This window comes from Myotis brandtii, unplaced genomic scaffold (assembly GCF_000412655.1).
Source record: "Myotis brandtii unplaced genomic scaffold, ASM41265v1 scaffold471, whole genome shotgun sequence".
Taxonomy (NCBI): domain Eukaryota; kingdom Metazoa; phylum Chordata; class Mammalia; order Chiroptera; family Vespertilionidae; genus Myotis; species Myotis brandtii.
Genome location: NW_005367989.1, coordinates 2,511,778 through 2,524,511, shown reverse-complemented (window position 1 = coordinate 2,524,511; position 12,734 = coordinate 2,511,778). Strand labels below are relative to the sequence as shown.

At 38.1% G+C, this 12,734-nt stretch overlaps 1 protein-coding gene across 1 annotated transcript in view; it reads left to right on the top strand.

Moving 5' to 3' along the window:
- COL19A1 (collagen, type XIX, alpha 1) overlaps positions 1 to 12,734 on the top strand; it is a 312,484-nt gene that overhangs the window by 241,630 nt on the left and 58,120 nt on the right. The window contains exons 20-25 of the mRNA XM_014547409.1: positions 542 to 586; positions 5,812 to 5,874; positions 9,862 to 9,897; positions 11,120 to 11,155; positions 11,251 to 11,304; positions 11,968 to 12,021. Coding sequence (XP_014402895.1) covers positions 542 to 586; positions 5,812 to 5,874; positions 9,862 to 9,897; positions 11,120 to 11,155; positions 11,251 to 11,304; positions 11,968 to 12,021 — 288 coding nt within the window. The remainder of the gene's footprint in view (positions 1 to 541; positions 587 to 5,811; positions 5,875 to 9,861; positions 9,898 to 11,119; positions 11,156 to 11,250; positions 11,305 to 11,967; positions 12,022 to 12,734) is intronic.

Sequence of the window (12,734 nt, the reverse complement as noted above, 5' to 3'; positions counted from 1 at the left end):
AGTAGATAAGAAGGCCTGGGAGAAAAATGTTGTATTACAGGAGGGGAAAGTCTGCACAGAGCCTTGAGGAGGTTCAGCCTTTGCCAATTAAGTGGGGAAAGAGGAGGGGGGATCAGAGAGATAGAAAGAAAAAGAAGGTGAGGAATTCTACAAGTCAAGAGATTGGCAAGTACAGCCAAGAGATCAATTAACACAATGTCCATTATACTGAGCAACAAAAATATCAACAACATTAGAGAGTCATATCCATGGAATGGTGAGGTTTCCAGGCATTACTTTGGAGTAGGGACAGTTTTCCCCTGGGAGTGTGACATTTCTCCAGAATCATCTCCAAGGGGGAATCACAGAGAAGATAGATAGGGTACCCAAAGTTGGAATTTTGCAGGAATAATTAATGGAAGGTGAGAGAGGCAAAAGTGACTAAAATGGTACCCACGGAAACTGTTACAGTACTATTATCTATTTATATTTTTTAAAGTAGAGATTGAATGTATTGAAAGATAAATGTTATGTGTTTTTTTTTTGTTTTATGTTTACCTAGGGAAACTTTGGTGAACATGGAGCTGGTGGCCCAAAAGGGGAGAAGGTAATCAGATTTTCAAAATGAATAAAAACGCCTGGGGTTTCAGACAGAGTCACACATTCACATGTCAGGGGAGGTGCTGCTGCCACAGGGGTACTGTCTAGGGGCGGTCAGGTCTGTCAGGCGCAGCCTCTCCCGCCTCCTGCCCAGGGAAGCAGGATTGAAATCAGCTCCTCGGTGAAGACGGCTGAGTGGCAGTTGCTACAAGGAAGGGAACACATGAAGGGGAAATACCTGTAACAAGGTAAATGAAGTTAGGGCACAAGCCTCCGTTTATAATTAGATGCTTCATGTGTCCATGTAGGTGACAAAACCAATCTGTAGATCCCTTTAGCAAAATGCCTCAGGCTCAGGCCCACTCTTTTTGTGTCTTCTTAAGTATCCAAATATAGCCTGTTGTGGGAGCATCTTTTTGGTGGTTTTATAATGTACAGTCATGGTTTAACCAAATAATTCTTTCAAAACAGTTTTAAAATTAAACTGCTGATGAATGTCCAACGCATTCTCATCATCATTCACAGGTTTAATTATATTAGCTGTGAAGATGACAGATCCGCTTGCCCGCTCAGAAAGATGCTTCACTCCGATTTGATTCAGAAATTGTGATGACCTTGGATTCCATGTGAATGTGCCATTGTCGGGGGCGGGGAGTGGAACCCACAATACACATTAAATCTATAGACAGAGATGAGTAGGTTTAAAAATACTCTGAGGAAATGTGGCCTGTGAGTGCTACCTTCATTCATTCACCCAGTAAAAATCCTCTTGATTGAGGGCAGGGTATTTCGACATGAATCCAAGGAAATATGACTTCTGTGCCTTATAAATCAGTGCAGCCAATCTATTCACAAGATCATACATCCATCACCAGAAAATACTGCTAAAAGATAGTTTCCACAGAAAGTCAGAGCTTCTTAGAGACTGGCCATTGAAAATGAAATTTTCTGCAAAAAAATAATAAAACCTTGACATTCTTCAAAAGACAGCCAAAATATTTATTATACAGCAATAACAAGTCATTTGTGCATCTTGGATTGTACTGCTAGTACATTAGCACTATTTCCTGTAACCAAATAGCTTACAGAATTCCTATACCACTGTAAAGAACACATTACATTCGAAGCAATTACTACTGGACACCTGCAAGCTAAGGGGGAGTGGGGAGGAGCAAAATAAAGCCACAGAGCTTGTCACATAGGACAGCTGAGCAAAGAAGGGAGTTGTGGCACTTTTAAAGTATTTAAATGATGATTCATTTCTTGAAACAAAACAGCTGGCTTCTGTTTTGCTATGTTCATTAGGAAACATATGTTACTTAGAAATTCTTAAGACCTCAATGATGAGAAATTTGATTCTGTGAAACAGGTGTATTTCAAGCTCTAAGGACCTTTTCTATTGCTCAAATGTCTTTAATTGCTTCAGCGTCTTCAATGGAATTACAGAAGCCAGTGGCATGTCTGTCCCCTCCTCCCACTCAAAGAAATAACCTCTCGAAGAGTCTGCAGGGAACCTGATGCAAAACCTGATGTAAATGTGCATATAAAATGATTTGTAAGAATTTTAATTAACAGGAGACAGACTGCCAATAAATAATCCATAAAATAAACTAAAAAATGTTAAGCATAGCATTTGCTGGAGGAGTGAAATCACCTCTACCTTATACACATCACTGTTCTGAATCAATACATTGGTTTTTAAAATTATAATTCTGTTCAAGGGTCACTGTAGTGAGAATTTAAAGCTCCTGCAATCTGCTCGCACAGATTTGCTTGCACCTGTGGTGGACCCCAGTGGTTCCAAACCCTGGCTGCACCCTGGAATCACCTGGAGGGTTTTTAGAAAATACCATTGTTCAGGTCCCATCACAAGAGACTCTGATTTGGGGCACACCTCTGGTTGATCGGGGGTGGGGTACATATCGCTGTCATTTAAAAATACTGCACATGATTCTAACAGGCAACCAGGGTTGAAAACCAGTGAGTGGTGGAAAGAGCATCGTCTTTGGGGCAAAAGTTAATTGTGCCATTAACTGCTGTGTCTCCTTGGGAAATTCACTTTATTTATCTAAGTATCAGTTTCCTCATTTGAAAAATGGGCATAATGGTATCGAAACAAAGTTGATGTCAAGATTAAAAATGAATGCGGTGATATGAACTTACCTGAAAGCATAACACCTGACCCATGTTAAGCCCCCACTAAAGACTTGTTCCTTTCTGTTCATCCACCCCAGACTTTCTCTCTTCTCATGAGGTCTCATATATTTCTTCTTGATGTTACTAGGCGTTACCATCCTTAACACATGGTCTTGGTCATCGTTTCATCCTCCACCATCATTTTGACAGAGAAGGGACAGAATTTATGTTGTAGAATAAAAGATTTAACCAGAAGTATAATTTCAGCACCTACATGACTTACCACTTCTCAATATGCTGATGGGCAAAACGGAATCACAAAACCAACCAAATTTGAAACACTGCCCCAGATGCACTAGAACAGACACAGCAACAGTGGAATCTACACATGGGTCACTCCTGGTTTAGCAGCACATCCTGTACCAAGTGTCAAGAGCACTAAGAGACAGGAAGGAACACGAAATCATACCAGTAGCCATCAATGGCAAATGGCATTCATGTTATATATCTGCCAGTATTGAAATGATGATCTCTGCTCTGAAACTTGTCTGTGACTAACTAAATGTGGTGAAGGAATAATGTGTTTGTAAGGTGGTTAAGAAGAACTGCTTTTTCTATAGAGACAGTGGAATAAGGTGGTGAATATTTAAGGACTTCTGAGAAATTGGCAGGGGTCTTTTGGGGCCCACTGTCAGAGAGAAAAGATAAAGCCACAAAAGCACCAAGTTTAAAAATAGCAGCAAAAGTGTCCAGGGCCAGCCTTTTCTGAAGCTAAGTAAATTCATCACTTGCCTTTCAACTCATATCCACAGTGACAAATCACTGAGCATCCATTTTAAATGTGAAAAACAACTCCACATGTGTCTAAGATTCAGGTATGAAATGCTTTTGTTTCCAGAATTTTATATGAGGGAATTGGTTCCTGCCACCTTTTTCTAAACCCAACCACATCAATGTACCACACAGAGAGATGGATCAAAGTCTCTGTTGCGTCCTTCATCTACATTCCAATGGAGACCTATTTACATCAGTTCAATGAATATGAGCTATGAATATAATTACTCTTTCTCCATGTTCATCCCCCCACTTCCCTTTTGGTATTGGGCAGATGTGATTTTTATAGTCATTTCTAGACCCCTTCCCTGAATTCTACTTTAATTTTTTGCAGATCAGTCTAACTACTAGGCATATTTTTCTTCACTCGTGTGCACTGGGGATTTTAGCACCTACCAGATAGGTAATAGGATGGTCACACTGTACACCCTAGTGCTCATACTAGGACAACTATTTATTTCCTCTTTTAAACCAACACCAATTGGTCCCTAAAATGTATCCACTAATTTCTCCCTCTTTTAACTTTGGATAGAATGTATTTTCTCTAAGGAGAAAATGCCTTCTCCTCACCTGTATTAAGTATAAGATTGGTGGCATATTAGATATTTGGATACTAGAAGGAAAAATAATTATATTAATAAAACCGAGATTAAATTTATGAAATATATTCCACAAATCTAGGAATCTCCTTAATAAAACATGATCCTGTCTTATCGATTACGTATTGCAAGCTCCCTCTTCCTCTAATCTAATATCACAAGACACTGATTTGGATAGAAATGTAGAAATAAGCCAACATCTATTACAGGACTATAACCAGTTTGTACTTGAAGTACTTCAAGTAGACTATTGTTTGAGGCTTCGAAATAAACAAATAAACATGTCCATACAAGGGGACACATATAGAGATGTTCAGTGAAGCCTTGTTTATAACAGAGAAAAGCTAGGGACAACCCAGGTGCCCATAAATGGGATATGGCTAAGCTCTGGTGCATTAGCATTATATAATGCTATAACTATATAACATTATATAATTCAGCACTTATACTGAATGAACTAGCTCTATATGTATCAATAGAAATGGATATTAAAAACAATGTTCAGTGAAAAAAACAAGTCACAGGATGTTATATACAAGATAAAGCTATTTATGGAATTTGTTTTAAATATTCAGAATAATATATTGTTTATGATTTCACATATGTAGTAAAAGTACAAACATATGGGCTAAAAATATGAGTGCTAAATTCAAGAGTGTGTCTCTCCCTGGGACAGGAATGGAGAGGGAAATATAGGAGATATCTTCTTTGACTGTAAATTTTTTATTAGTTTTTTAAATCTTGAGGGCCTGGGACATGGAGGTTTGACATAATTCAACTTTATGTTTTCTGTATTTATTTTTTTTAATAAAAAATAGACAAGACAGGTGAGAAAAGTATAAGCCCAGAAACATCATTTTGCAAAAATGCTCTTGAGGTTGGAGGGAAAAAACACACAACATTATATAACTTCTAGTGGCTATGTTTATGTGATATACAAGTATGCCATAGTCAAGGATTTTGGTAAACACTAAAAACTAGCACAGTGCTGAAGATTCCTCTGAAGTCTGATTAGTGAGATATTTCCTTTCCACAAGTATTATTTCTAAAATTGTATTTTTTCAATTTTATATTGCATACAAATCCCTCTTCAAGATCTAAGACATCCTTAGACATTTCTAAACTGTTGCTGTCACCACATTGACAAGAATGCCTTCTTTGTCCACAGCCAATCATTTAAGTTGCAACATAAATGCTGGAAACAGCTGAGAGACTCATTGTCTTCCTGTCTCTCCACTCCTCCATCTCCCCGCTCCTAAAAAAAGAAAGAAGTGTCTGAAATAAAATGAGTCTGGATTATTATGTCAGTTAAACAATCTGATGTCTTTAAGATCACAAAAAAAATTTGGTACAGCAGAGCAAAATTATAATTTTTTCTCTAGATGTTCTTTTCTTGAAAAATAATTTTTGTTTCAGATTAATTTTAAATTAATATAGTGAATATTATGGATGTCTACAAGACCTAAAGGCATTGTGAAGTGCTGACAAACACATTACTATGCAAATAGCCTAACTCCATTCAGAACTTGTCATTGTCTCTTGGAGGATAATAGGTAAACTCCATGGTTAGAAGCAGCTCCAGCAATTAGTCTGACTCTGATCGTCACAACAGTACTCATCTCATCTGACCTCATGCAAAATTTCTTCTGCTCTTTTTTGAAAGGGAGAAACTGGACAACCAGGATTTCCAGGGTCTATTGGCCCTAAAGGTCAAAAAGGAGAATCTGTAAGTATTTTAGCTTTTAGGGACAAGAAAGAATATCCAAAATGTAAAACTAAAAATGTTTTTCCTAATTAGCCTCACTTCTGTATACCTGGTTGCCCTTGCCATGACCAAGAATGATAGCTCCAATATTTGAGCAAGTGCTCTATGCAAGGCACTAAGTCTTTTACTTGTAGGAATTTAATTCTTTCAAAAGAAAACCACTAGAGGTAGGCTACTATCACCCCGAGATGAGGAAACTGAGGCACAGAGAGGGTAAGTAACTTGCCTAAGGTTACACAGCTAGTAAGTCTTGGAGCCATGACTCCCACTTCGGTAGCCTGACTCTAGAACCAGGGTTTAAAAACTATTAAGCTGCCCTGCTATAACTAAATATTATAGCTGAAATAATAATTAAATCAGTATATCTAAAGACTGGGGCTAATTTATCCAAAATATTAGAAACGTGTCTATTTGCTCAAACAACTGCTCTCAGTATACTTCCTGAAGTTACTTTCCTTTCTTGGTTCTTCTAAGATCGAAGTGGCCTCTCAAGCCACTTCTCAATATTACTGAGGCCAGTTTCTTTAAAAACTTAGTTATTTTGTTGATGGTGGGGGGACCCTATAGTATTCTTTGTATTCAAATAGGACCACATATAGAGATTGCATGAATCCTAGTTACAAAAATAACTTTTTTAAAATGCTGCTAAAACAAACAAACAGACAACCTATGCCATAGGTCCTATGGCTATCTTTATATGAATCAACAAGAATCAGACTTAACAAATGTTTCATTCTTATTAAAAATAAATAAATAAACAAAAAGGTCATACTTGTTAAAAATCATTTTTACCTTTCCTTGCCAGGATGAACAAATGATATTGGTTCACTTGGGATAATGAATGAAGAGGCACTAAAATGTCTGCATGCCAAACAGGAACAATTATAAAAGTATTCACTATTACAAAGCTAAACGTTCCCTGTGCCTCAGCTTTGAAAATTAGGCATCTCTAGCAATGACAGTAAACTTTCAGGCAGCTTTAGAATGAGTGCTTTTACCCAGGTACCCTATATTCTCCTACCTTCAGGGGTCATGCTTGCCCTTAGTATCAAGTCCAAACCTCCACCCCACCCTCTGCAGGAAGTAACAGTCTTTAACAGGGTTCCCCAACTGGGTGTTTCCATGAATGTGTAGGAAATTCACATGTTCCACAAATCTAGTCTAGTGGTCACTGCCCCTTCCATCTGCCAACTCACTCCTGGTGCTCCACACTGGGCATCTCTTACCAACTCCTAACTGCTTCTCCAGGTCTCCACTGACTCCCCTCCAAGCTTGAACACTGACCCTTAATTTCCACGTGACAGATGGCAGGCCTGGCAGTAAGATTTACTAAAATTCTACTGGAAAATCAGGGACGTGTATAGCAGAGAGGAGATACTTCCTGCTTCTCAAAGGTGCACTTGGATCACCTGGGGATCCTTTTGAAATGCTGGTTCTAATTCGATAGGTCTTGGGTGGGGTCTGAGAAGTTGCATTTCTCACAAGCGCCCTGGTGGGGCTCCTGGAGGGTTTCGCAGCTCCTCAGAGATTCCCTCTGGCTTTCCCTCCTACCACCAACATGTGGGGGCAGTCCACCTATCTGGCTTACCCAGGTGAACAACCTTCTTTTCTTTTAACTTGTCTTCTTGCAAGTTCCCTATGACTCCCTTCATTATCCCACCTCCTTATACAACTTTGCTTGACCTCCCCGCCCCCCCAACATAAAAAAGCACGTTTTTACATGATTATGCAGAGAAGTTTAGCTTTCTATAGCCTCAACCTGTCTATTTTAGAACAGGATCTGGACTTGACTTTGCATGGTAACCAGAAGGTTCAAACAACTCATCCAAAACATTCAGGCAAATTAAATTCCAAACTACCTATCTCAAATGGCAGTTTGTCCCCCACTACTGGACATTGAGAATTTGACTAAATGTCCACTGAAACATATCAGAGCTAAAATATATGTAAGAGATCATCTAGTTGAATCCCATGATTTTGTAGATAAAAGATAAGTGACTTGACCCAGACAGTAGACATGGGAGCTAAAACTAAGCATAAGAGATCATCTAGTTGAATCCCATGATTTTGTAGATAATGAAAGAGAAGTTCTAAAAGGTAAGTGACTTGACCCAGACAGTAGCCATGGGAGCTAGAACTAAGCACCAAGTCTCTAGACAAGCAGTTTACTGTTTTTGTGTGTTTTTTAAAACCAGTTACTTTAGTCAATGTGGCCTGATAGTGGCTCTAAATGAGCAATGACATAAGCAGGGTAATATAAGCAGAAATGAACTGTTATATAAGCAGGGTTACCCATTGCTTATATCTAATTGCTTATATCTCCTATCTTAAAAATCAAGTAGATGTTTAAGAATTAAAGCTGAAATGTAAGAATGTAAATAAAGCCCTGCTCTAATGTGAGAAATTAACCAATATTAATAGATTTAATCATGTTGGCTAGATATTGGGGCATAGTAGTAAGGGTAGGCGAGGTTATGCTAAGCAACAAACTATCCCTGAAATTTCTGTGGCTTCACCCAAGAAAGGTTATCTCTTGCTTGGGCTGCACGCACAGTGTGGTTCTGTTGGGAGGAATGGGTGTTCTACTCCATGCCACACTCAGTTTCCAGGCTGATTATCACCATGTCGCTAAGCCATCTGGTATACACAACCTTCTTAGTCATTACTGCCGGAAGTGTGGGACTGGGGGATCATGAATGGACATTCCCTGCAGTAGCCTGCAAGTACCACTTCTGCTCACATTTCATTGCCAAAACTAACTGTAAAGCCCATGTAACTGCAAGGGGGGTAGCAATAATGGGAGAGAAGGTGAGCCCCATAGTCCCTAGCTCATAGGACATGAGGTAAAAATCACAGAGGTTCATTTAGTAACCATTTATTTCTCATTAGTGATTTGTTGAAGAGAATGACAAACCCTAAGAGGACCTTTGAGAGTAGTCCATGATTGTTCTCACATCTACTCTTGAAAATGAAATGTTTTTAATTTCTTTTCATTTGTCCTTATTACCACTTCACCTAATTTAAATAATTAATAAATCAAATTACAAATCAGATCAAACAAACTGAGCAACCAAAGCCTTCAAACCAAAGATTGAAGTCAGGCTGCCTGGGTTGAAACCCTGAACGACCTCTTGATGGCTATGTGACATTGGGTAAATTGGTTAACTTCTATGTGCCTCAGTTTCCTCATCTGTAAATGAGTATATTACTAGTATCTACTCCACTGACACATGAAGATTAATATTTTAATACATATAATGTGATTAGAAGTGTTTGATACACTATAAGAATTTAACAAATGTCAGCCATTATTGTAATATCTGCATAACTTTAAATTCTCTAATTTACTAAACTTTTATTGGGTACCAATAGTGTACACCAGAGATGCTATGTTAGTCAAGATTAACTACATCTCTACATTTGCAGAGTTTATAGGCATGATAAATAAGGAAACATAAAGTAAGTGAATGCTGTTTTAGGAGAAATAACTTTCTGAATCTCTTTCCTCATGCTTGAAATGAGACAATATCTTCCCCCACAGCATCGATGTAAGAGTAAATGAGATTATGGACATGGAACTTCAGGAATAGAAGCTAATAAGAGAAAGTGTGTGTGTTTGTGTGTGTGTGTTCACCTTCTATGTGAACTGTGCAAAAGGAAACTTTGGCCTTGGGCAGCATTTCAAATTCAATTTGTCATCCACTCAGGATTCTCAAAATAGTATTAAAATGATTAACTTATTGTTCATTTGGGAATATGGAAGGTTTTTGTAACTAATTCTCATATGCTCCCTTTAAGCTGTACCGGGTACTGTGTGACATTGTGGACCATTGCAGAGGAGTGCTTGAATGGAGTCTGGGTTGGCCTGCAGGGTATTCAATTTCAGTTCTGGAGAGTTTATTTCTAAAAGTGTTTGTAATTGATTCTGTTTTCTACCCATTTTCCTAGGGGGAACCTTTTACAAAAGGTGAAAAGGGAGATAAAGTAAGTGGATGTTTTATCACTATCTTGGGTTTTCTACTTCATTGATTTCTTTCTCTCTGATTCCTGGTATGTTTACTTTGGAGTCTAATAGATTTGATGAAAGAAGGTCCCTGAGCATTTTACTTTTTCCTCTGTGTATTTTGACTCTTTTATTTTGATAAATGAGAAATTTTAAACCTTGTTAAATTTTATCCTCTGATGACACTTTAACATCTGGTATGGTATATTTTTTTTAACCCATTACTACTTGTGATTGGACATGAATCTTTTGAAATATACCCACTTAAGATATATAAAATGCAAAATACAGTTTTTCAAAAATTCTCTTAATGATACAAATTGCATTTATTATCAATCAGGATAATTTTATCAAAATGGTCAATAATAAGTCATGAGAAATATAAAAGCAAACTCAGTATCGCCAATATCATTGCCTTGTGTATAACCTTTATTTTTTCTGTGTGTTTTTTTTTAATTAAGTACATATGCCTGATAGTAGAATCACCATGACATAGCAACTTCAATTCTATTTTTCTTTACCTCCTCATCTGAATTTTTCATTCTCTGAGATAAAAGATTAGCTGGTGGCAAATTGTAACAATGCCAGCTGAGTGGAGAAGGCAGTCATTGCTAATGGAATGTGATGAATGTGATGATTACAGTGTCAAAAGCAACCTTGAGAAAAAAATTTACAAAGAAAAAAAGAAAAGAAAAATGTTGTTTATTTATTAGCAATAAGTATTTTAAATGGTGTTTTAGAATGAACCCACCTTGACTTCATCATGTCTTCCATAATTCCCCCTTTATTGTATGCTAATTAGTGGAATGAGCAAATGAATTCATGACTAGAGATGCTCATCTCCATCTGAATTTAAGCATTATATATATACTGACTAGAGGCCTGGTGCATGAATCCATGCACTGGTGGGGTCCCTCACACCGATGCACGATTGAGACTAGAGGCCCGGTGCATGAATCCGTGCACTGGTGGGGTCCCTCACACCAATGCACTATTGAGACTGGGGAGGGACCGTGGGAGGGCTCCAGGGCGTGTCCAGCCTGTCTCGCCCAGTCCCGATCAGCTGGACCCCAGCAGCAAGCTAACCTACCAGTTGGAGCATCTGCCCCCTGGTGGTCAGTGCATGTCATAGTGACTGGTCAAATGAATGGTTGGACACTTAGCATATTAGGCTTTTATTATATAGGATTATTTTATTTACAGGGAGAACCGGGGATAATAGGATCACAAGGAATAAAGGTAATCTCCTGACATTCTTCAACTGCATCTCCAACCTAATGATAACAGGAAGATCAAAGTAACTGGTTTACTTTCCTTTCCACTCCTATTCTTAGGGTGAACCTGGAGATCCTGGTCCCCCCGGTTTAATAGGAAGCCCAGGACTAAAGGTATATAAGAAATAACTGAAATAAAGGAGGAAATAATTTTGGAGTTATCACCATTTCTATGTGAAACAAGGTGATCTAGGGCCGCTCATTTTCTTCACAAATGTTCTCAGAGGCTTAACATGTTTCCATGGTGATTTCCCCTCATAGGCTGCATTTATTACACACACAGTAGCTGTGCCTTTTGATTCACAATAGGGTTTAAATTCTTTTTCAGAACATATTCACAATAGCATCCCTAAAAGTGTCAAGAGTAAACAATGTGAGCTAAATCTATGACCCTGAACTATTTTCTTAAAGTAAGTAGGATTCAGCGTTCAATTTCTAAGCCAAAATTGTGTATCCCTGAGATGCTTGAGTTCCCCATCTGGGATCTGGGGGAGTCTCCCAAGAAAGACCCCTGTTGGGAGGTAGGGGAGAGATTCACGTGAGATGCTCCCACCAACAGGTAAAGCAAGTTATCCAGGCCTCTCCTGCTGATGAGATCCATTAAAATGAGAATATATTAAAGCTCTCTTGGAAGCCCATAACACATTTCAGTTTTATACAGAGAAGGTAGGAGGGTGGAAGGTCCACATTTCTACAGATTTAAGTCACACCATGTTTTATATATATTCAGGTACATTTTTTAGCCAAGTTAAAAGTACATGTCACCTTCTACTTTAGGGTCAGCAAGGACCTGCAGGCTCTATGGGACCCAGAGGACCACCTGGAGATATTGTATGTATTAGTAGATATAAGTGTCTTTGATATTTGAAAATTAAATTGAGATTGAGACTTGTTTTAAAGAATGTCAACATCTGTTCATGTGACTGCGTTATACTGCATTTTTCAAAGTCATAGGTCATCTCTACCACTAGAAGTGATCATAGCAGCCTGTGTCTAACTTCATTCCTTAGCTCAGGATGTTATATATACCTCATTTTGCCTGTCTGCCTCTGAATAATTCATGTATGTGGAGTCTCTGACACTCATGTATGTGAGGTTCCTATACATATGTGTATAATTAAATTAGGTTGTTTTTCTCTTGTTAAAAAAAAAGTGATCATAGCTAATGTCAAGGGCTATTGTGGAGGGCAGTACCTTCATATATTCATGTGATGTCTTTTTTAACATCAGTTGCCTAATAAAATGGTCTTTGGGACACAAGTTAACTAAATTATCATTTTTACATGCTTGTCATTGGTGTACCAATAGTAAAGGAGATGGGAAACATCGAAAGAAATAAGGAAAAGCAAGAGAGAAAGCAAGCATTTCCATTATGCATGGCCTTGGTTCAATTCTCCATCCAAAAAAAAAGATATTTCCAAAGCTTCTGTTGTTCTTTCTTGTGAGAGCCTCCAAAAAGAACAAGACTTTTGGCTGAAAATATTTCTATAATGCAATTGGAGAAAGGTCCTCAGGTTGCATTATAACCTATCTTTAGTAGACTC